This window comes from Colobus angolensis, unplaced genomic scaffold (assembly GCF_000951035.1).
Source record: "Colobus angolensis palliatus isolate OR3802 unplaced genomic scaffold, Cang.pa_1.0 Scaffold22, whole genome shotgun sequence".
Taxonomy (NCBI): Eukaryota; Metazoa; Chordata; class Mammalia; order Primates; family Cercopithecidae; genus Colobus; species Colobus angolensis.
Window position 1 is genome coordinate 2867879 of NW_012115377.1, and position 8116 is coordinate 2875994.

At 55.6% G+C, this 8116-nt stretch overlaps 1 protein-coding gene across 1 annotated transcript in view; it reads right to left on the reverse strand.

The window, feature by feature from the left end:
* Nucleotides 1-1003: 1003 nt before the first annotated feature.
* SAFB2 (scaffold attachment factor B2) overlaps nt 1004-8116 on the reverse strand; it is a 36604-nt gene continuing 29491 nt past the window's right edge. The window contains exons 16-22 of the mRNA XM_011943484.1: nt 8032-8116; nt 6878-7018; nt 5733-5778; nt 4275-4405; nt 1868-1980; nt 1700-1766; nt 1004-1400 (exon numbers count right to left, since the gene is read on the reverse strand). Coding sequence (XP_011798874.1) covers nt 1244-1400; nt 1700-1766; nt 1868-1980; nt 4275-4405; nt 5733-5778; nt 6878-7018; nt 8032-8116 — 740 coding nt within the window. The 3' untranslated portion in view covers nt 1004-1243. The remainder of the gene's footprint in view (nt 1401-1699; nt 1767-1867; nt 1981-4274; nt 4406-5732; nt 5779-6877; nt 7019-8031) is intronic.

The following is an 8116-nucleotide window of genomic DNA, read 5'->3' on the forward strand; positions in this document are numbered from 1 at the left end:
ATGGCTTTTTTAAAACTTAACTTCCCAGTGGGGGCATGGGGAACTCCAGCAGAACCAGCAGTTGGAGGAGGGGCTGTCCTAGATACAGAGGGGAGGGAAAGAGGTCCCCAGTAGGTGGTCCTCCCAGTTAACTCTCACCACACCACCACACCGGGCTGGGTTGCCCCTCCCGCCAAGAGGGCACTAGGCAGATCCCATGCACCATCCTCTGCCCCAAGACACCTGCAGCCCCCACCCTTGGCCAGCATCAGCTCCGCTCATGTACCAGTTCTGAAGAGGACAGCTGCGCCTCACAGTGGTCAGCCCCTGCAGGGACCTGGCACGGAGGGCTGCGCACATGGGCTGGCAGCCTGCGGGCTACCCTGGCGAGTGAGGTGCCTCGTCTGACACAGTCTTTAGGGAAGCAAATAGGCATCATACTCAAATGCACTTTTGCAGACAAATGGACATTTCCAGAAGAACGGAGGGACTAGCTCTACCACCTGGGCCCATTGCCGAGTCAGCGCCATCCCATTCCTGTCCAGCTGCTGGCAGCAGGCACTGAATGGACACACTAGGCAGCCAGCGGAGGGCGGGCCCACCACACATGCAGCCTTCCCGAAAGAGCCCACCACACACCAGCATGGGACACAGCCCCATACTGAGGTGGCAGGGGGAAGGCTCCCCAGGGCCTGGCAAGCCTTCACCACTACCCACACAGAGACAGGCTCGGTGTAAAGGGATTGGTCTGAGGACCCCACGGCGCACAGCACCCCCTAAAAAATTCCTAGTTCCCATGGGCTGACTCCCCAGCCTCAGTTTCATCATCCAATGATGGGGACCTGGACGCCCCACTTCCTGGGGTGGTTATGAGAATACAGTTGGATGATGCAGGCAAAAGACTTTTAGCAGCGCCTGGTAGAGCCAACAGTCAACATGCGGTCACAGCACTGTGCCCAGGGTCAGTCCCATCCCGAGCTCTGTGGCCACGAGGACTCACGCACGTGCACACGCACGCCAAGACTGCGAATGGTAAACTTTATTAATGGAAAATGGAATGCCTCGTTAACAGAAACCTTGATTTAAAAACGGCAGAACAAGAACACATTTATTAAAAAAAAAAAAGTGAGTTCACATTGTATTGAGCTACAACACGGTGGCAGGATTTGCTTTGCTTTTAAAAAGATCCCCCAAGTTCAAGGGAACCTTGGCTACCAGATTCAACAGTGCATCTGCCCACCTGACAACTCGCAGTGAGTGGGACTTAGTAGCGGCGGGTGAAGTGGGGATACGGGGGCGGATGGGGGTGTGGGTGCGGGACTCTGCTGCCCCGGTCCTGGCTGGCCACTCCGCCACCTTCCAGTCCGCCACCTGGCACCACGTGGCCCTGGGAATGTCCACCTTGTGCAAAGCCGCCTCGCCTAGGAACAAAGTCAGACATTTTTTCCCCTTGAAGTGCTCAGTGTTTTCATCGTAACATGGGTCAGTAATGGTCCCGCAGCCTTTAGAGCGCTTGGGTTTTTTTTTCCAGGTGAGAAAAATCATCATCACACATTGTATTCCAGGTAACTGAAAAGCGTTATTTGAATAAATTGCAAAGAGCTACTTTTTGCTTTGTTTTCAAAACATCCAACCCAGCCAGCTGATCAAACATGCAAAAACGGGAGAGGAAGTGAGGAGCAGGAGCAAACCACTGTCCTCCTCGGACAACACGCCTTACCCCGCCACTCCACCGCGGCTTGCCATGTGCCCCGGCCCCGAGGGCCCCGACAGGCCCCTCTCGCCACCTAGAAGAGAAGAAGGGTCTGCAAACACTCCATCTCTAAGGAAGCCCCTGGACACGTGGGGGGGGCCACAGCCACCCTCGTCCCCGGAGCCAGCCCCATACCTTGCCACCTGGCGTGCTCCCGGCTGGCCGCGCCTGTGTCCATGGTACCCTGCCAGGCACGCGCCTGGTGCTCCTCCAGCCGCTGGTTGTGCTCTCCCCAGTCACGGCCACCCCTTTGCCAAAAAAAAAAAAGCAGACATGCAGCCGTCTGATGAGCCTCCAGGGTCGCGCCGGGAGCAGGCGCATCTACCCTGACCTCAGCCGCGTGGTGGATCATGCCACAAAGCAAGGGCTGCAGACGAGTGGGCAAATCATGGGAAGTGACATTTCCCCAAAGACAGATGTGCCAGTAAGCACATGAGAGGGTGCTCAACGCCACCTGGAAATGCCAATCCAAGGCACACACCGAGACACTCCCTCCCCGGGCTGGGATGCTAGAATCACACGGTAACACGCACCATGGAGGGTGTGAGGAAAGGGAAGAACCCTCGTCCACTGCTGGTGGAAATGTAAAATGGTGTGGCCACTGTGGAAAACAGTTTGGTGGTTCTTCAAAAAGTTAAGGGCAGAATTACCACGACCCAGCAACCCAGTCCCACCTGACAGAAACGAAAACATGACCAAAGACATCTGTGCATGAATGTTCCTGGCAGCAGGATTCCTAACAGCCAAAGGGAGATGGACCCCAACGCCCATGAACTGATGAGCAGATAACACTACGTGGTGTGTCCGGACCATGGAGTGTTCAGCCTTAACTAGGACGGAAGCGCTGGCCCAGGCAGCATGTGGAGATGAGCCCTCAATACACGAGACTTAGGGAGAAGCCAGGCCCAGCAGGCACGCCGCGCAGGCCAAGAAATGACTCAAGACAGCAAATCCAGGGCCAGAAAGGAACCCGCGGCTACCAAGGGCAGGGGAGAAGGGGGTGTGGCTGCTAAGAGGAGCAGGGTTTCTTCTGACATGATGAAAATGCTTCAGAATTGGCCTTGGGGATGGCTGCACAGATCCACGCACATGCAAACCTCCAATGACTGCACACGTGAAATGGGAAGTACGTGTCCTGTGAATTATACTTCAAGAAAGCTATTTTTTTAAAGTTTCAGACAGAAACTCTAGGAGATGAAAATCTGAGTCCAGTGTCCTGAGTCCTAAGTGGCCGTGCAGGAAAGCAGCCAGACCCAGTCTGCATGAGTGCCTGCCTGCTGTGGGTTGCCGGTTGCAGTGACAGTCAGGCCAAGTGAGCCCACAGGCCCGAGAGAGGTCATCGGAGCCCCCAACACACACCTGCCAGGCAAGTGCAATACCGCCCTGGAGGGAGTGAAAAGCACGCGTGGGGCACCTGCCCTTGGTGACCCGACCGTGCCCAGCCACTGCTCACTGTGTCTTTGATTCTGAGGATGAGTTTCCCATTTACATTCCCAAGGCATTTACCACAAAACCCACTAAGTGGTAGGACAGGAATGCTAATGAGGTCACCCAGAAGAGAACACTTTACACCAACTGATCCGAGCACTGCCCCCGTCTGTGCTGCCCAGAGATGCAGGAGAAGCTTCAGGTGGGACACTCGGCACGGCTGAGTCCAAGTCCCTGGCAGAGGTGGAAGAGCCTCTCAGCGCAGAGGGAGGGATGGACGGGGGAGCACAGGGAGCCAAAACCCACTCTGCGGCAACGGGGGGGCCAAGGCAGCCCTGGACTGGGGCTGGAGACAGACAGGACACTCAGCCCACAGAGGAAAGCAGGGCAGCAACTGCAAAGTGGTCCTGCCACCAGCCTCCTCACGGCCAGTCCAGGCAGCAACAGGGCAAACAGGCAGGGGTGACCGCAGCTGGCCAAAGCAACCAGAGAGGCACCCAGAGTCCTCCCAGACAAGCCCTGCACCCCAACAATGCTGACGAGACTCAGGACAGCCCCCACAGCTGCAGTCTGGTGAAGGTGGCTTTGAACACCTATGGAGGACCTGGCCTAGTGTCCTCAGCCCTGAGTTCTGAGGGGAGGGTCCCCATAAGCGATTCTAATAGGCAGGGCAGGGTTGAGAAGCCCCACCCCAGACCAACTAGGGGTCAGAGAGAAAACCCGAGGAAGACACATGTAAAGAGGCAACGTGGAGGTAGAGCAAGGCTGCTCTACCAGGGACGGGGCAGGACTAAGAGCTTCTGCACTGTCTCTCCCAGTGGGAACGCAGCTCCTGTGATCGAGACGTTTACAACTGCAGGCGGTCCCCAGCTCAGGAATGGGGATGGGCCATGCTGGGCGACCTGGACAGCTCCATCCCTGAGAGCCTGTTCTGCGCTTTCTTCTTGAGAACCTGGACTTTCTGAGTCAGGAGTTTCAAATGGCAGGACCCATGGTAGTCCATCCTAAAGCTGCCCTAGCTGAAATCAAACCTTGGGGACATGCCCGGCCAGGCACCAACCTCTTCCCAGGCTAGGACAGATGCTCGCCACCCGACTGGGGCTCACTCACTAACCTGGGGGGAGGGGGCAGACCCCGGCCTTCACTCAGCCTCTTGTCGGAGCCGTAGCCCCCCCAGCCATCACGGGAGTCCCGGCCGTGGCGCTCTGGGGGTCCTCCGTGGCCATGGCGGTCATCTCCATAGTGCTGGAAGGCAGGAGAGGGACAAGGTGACACTGACCACGTCACCTACATAGGCCCACCTTCCAGGGGGACTGTCTACCGAAGGCCCCAGGGCGGCAGGTGGGCCGGAGCCAAGAGAAGATGGCAGGGCGAGGCCTCAGGCCCGGTGGGCCGTGCTTCGCTGACCCTCTGCTCCCTGGCTCCCCTCCTCGCACCCCTACAGCTGCATCACTGCCATGAGCTGCCCCAGGAGCGTGGGGAGCCCTGGTGTTACTGCCCTCAACAGCTCTGCTCAAGGTCCACTAAGATGTCACCGAGCCCTATCTTCTCTGAGGAGTTGGGCACTGCCTCCTTTCTGATAACAGGAGTGCCCTCGGGCGGGTCAGCACCCCTGTGCTGTGGCAGGGCTACACTTGCAGCCTCCCTGGCCAACCAACTCTGCACAGAGGAGCCAGCAGTCACGAAGCAGGCAGGTGCTGCCTGCCGCCATAGGCCATTACTCCGCCACCCACCTCCTACCTCTCCACCAGGCTGTTGCTTTCTCAGAACTCACACCCTGCCACCACGCACGGGGCACCCGCATGGCACCACAGAGACTTAGGGACCACTCTTGTGGTCTTCAGCCCCCAGTGCCCACCCAGCATGGACTTGAAACATGGAGAATCCCAGCCTCCCCCATCCCCCCGACCCTGGCACATGTGGGCTAAATGACAATCACCATTTGGGTTCTTAGGGGCACGCTACAGGCACCAAGACCCAAAGGCTCCCTGAGCAAGTGGACAATGAAGAGACACTTGAGGTTTCTACTGGATAAAAGGAAGAACAAGCCCGGCATATTTGAAAATGACAGAAACTTGCACATTACAAAACAATCAAATATTTACACAATTTTTTTGTTTTTAGACAGATTCTCGCTCTTGTTGCCCAGGCTGGAGTGCAATGGTGCGATCTCAGCTCACTGCAACCTCCGCCTCCTGGGTTCAAGCGATTCTCCAGCCTCAGGCTCCCGAGTAGCAGGGACTACATACACTTGCCACCACGCCCGGCTAATTTTTTTTATTTTTAGTAGACACAGGGGTTTCACCATGTTGGCCAGGCTGGTCTCGAACTCCTGATCTCAGGTGATCCACCCACCTCAGCCTCCCACAGTGCTGAGATTACAGGCGTGAGCTACCACGTCCCGCTAAATATTTGTGCTTCTAGTCACTGGCCAGAACCCACACGTCCATCCCCGCCACACATGCTAAACTGCCACCTCTCTGGGATAAAGCGGCCGCCTGATTAGAAATGGTGGGTTGTGCCCGCACAGCAGCACAGGGGCCCTAGGGCTTGGCATCGGGGCTCTACTCACCTGCCCATCCCGGTGGTCTCCCATCATCGGCCTCGAACCCTCCCTCCTGCAAAAGGAAAAGACTCTGTTCAAACAGCGCCGGGCACTACTACACATTTCTGCAGGTCAGGCAAGTTTCACGACTGGAATACTTATTCCATCCCATCACATGAAAAGTATAACTGGCCTGGAAAAAAGAAAAAAGCTAGCTCAAATCAAAAGGCTTTTCTCCGGGGGCAGGAACGAAGTCGGATCCTAAAGAGAAAGGAATACAGATCTCACTGAACTAAAATTCCTCGGAGAGCGCTCAGTCAGGAGAACAGGGACAGAGGCCTCCAACGATCCCTAATCTTTGGTCTGACCCAACGCGTGGGACTTGCCAAAATTCACACCAACTCCATCCCAAAATCCAGCAGAATTAAGAGTGTGGCCTCTCAGCCTCCCTTTCCCATTCTGCCCACTCTGACACTCCTTCTAAAGGAGCCAATGAACGGGGAAATGGGTCAGAGATGTGCAGCTGAGGGGAGCCCAAAGACAGGACTCTTAAACTGGAAAACCAAGTGCTGTCTTCTTAATAAACTAGATGTACTCCTCATTTCAAAAGGCTAAAAAGCCCACCCAGACCCTCGAAATGCAAAACAGGCCTCATGAGAAATTTTGCACGTCCTCCATCAATTCTCTGGTAGCTCTCGGGCACAAGAAGCTCTGCTGGTTGTCCAGGCACGAAAGCCCCAAAGCCCCAGCATGCCTCAGGTCATGCCTCTCCTCAGCTGCGCCAACGGAGAGGGGGAGGAGCTATGGAGAGACCTCCCAGGAAGCTATGAAACCCAGAACAAGGTTGTGTTGACAAACATCGCTGCTTCACGAGAGAGCTCGGTGTGGGGGGCCTGCACCTAGGTCCCTCCTGGGCACCTGTGAAAAGAGTCAGCGGCTGGAACAAGCTCTGAGATGCCTTCCTATGAGGCAAGCTGGGGATTCTGTAAACAGCCGCCAATTCCAGCAACTCGCTCAAGTTCTGTGCAAGGTCAGAGTTACCCACTGTGCATCTCAGAAGTAAATGAGGCTTCAGAGCACACAGAAACCCCTGCACTGGGCTGAGAATGGGTCAGCTGGATGCCCCAGTGCCCACAATCACTGTGGCTAAAGGAGGGGACGGGACCGCTGACCTGTCGATGGCATGGTCCTGGTACTGGCCCCGGTCTCGATGATCGAAATCGTGGAAGCGGTGGTCCGGCCGGGAAAAGTCCGCACGGTATCTGTCCTCCATCGCCACACGCTTTCCTTCTGGCCAATAGGCATCATCTCGTCTGGTTTTTATTTTAAAAGAATGCATATTCCATTTATGAAAGGAGGAGAAAAAGGAAGGAGGTGGACGTGGGGAGGGGAGCTCCCTCCCCAGACCCAATATCGTTTAAAATGCCCTGCAGGATTAATCTCTAAACACTCGATCATCATTGCTTTGATTTGATAAGATTAAAACCCCCATTAACAGCCGAGAGGTACACTTGTATTCTCATCCAACAGTCCCGAAAGGAGCACTGCTGTGAGCTCACTGTCTTATGAGACTGTTAATACCTTGATCTCCACTCATGAGCACAAATGCAAGTGAAATGAAATATCTGATTCTTCTGGAATAGCATTCGAGTTGCCACATTTTTACTTTCCCTGCCTTCCGTGGGAGCCTGAATCTCCCTCTGAGTTTCTTGCAAAAGCAAAGAGAATTAGATGAGGTGATAGTGAGCTACACACAGCTCCGGATGGCATCCAATTATCTTCCTCTTGATTTTTACCAGAAAACTAGGCTCACGGAGAGTGGGGTGACGGGTGACTGTCAATTAAGCCGTTCCAGGTAGCTGGAGAGCAATAAACCTACTTTCTAAACCAGAGGCAATTTCCTTTTCCACAGCGCCTGCTCTGCCTCTCTGTCTACAAGGACACGAGACTGGCAGAGACAGCGGTGGCCAACTTGGGCCTAATGGGCATTCGGTTGTCTCGCAAGACAGAGAACAGTCACGCTCCACGGGGAAGTGGAGAGGAAAAGCATCACAAACCCTTCAGCAAGTGGCAGCCATCAAGTTTCCCAGAATAACTCAAGTTAGGGGAGATGCTACACAGCCTCGAGTGGTGACAGTGAACTAATAAACCTGCAGCAGCCAGTGAGATCTACAGGGGGTCCCCAGGGCGGATGCTCCATATCAAATTTCAATCTCCCCATCCCGCCCCCCCGACAGGGACTGAAGGGAAGCCGCTGTTCTACTGGAAGGGTGAACACCGCTGCCACGCTGGCCTCCATCCTGCCCGCGCTCTGGGCGGGACTCACCGATCCAGGTCGTAGGGCCTCCGCCCCGGCCGCCGCTCCTGCTCGTAGCGCAGCTGCTCCTGCTGCCGCCGCAGCTCCTCGCGCT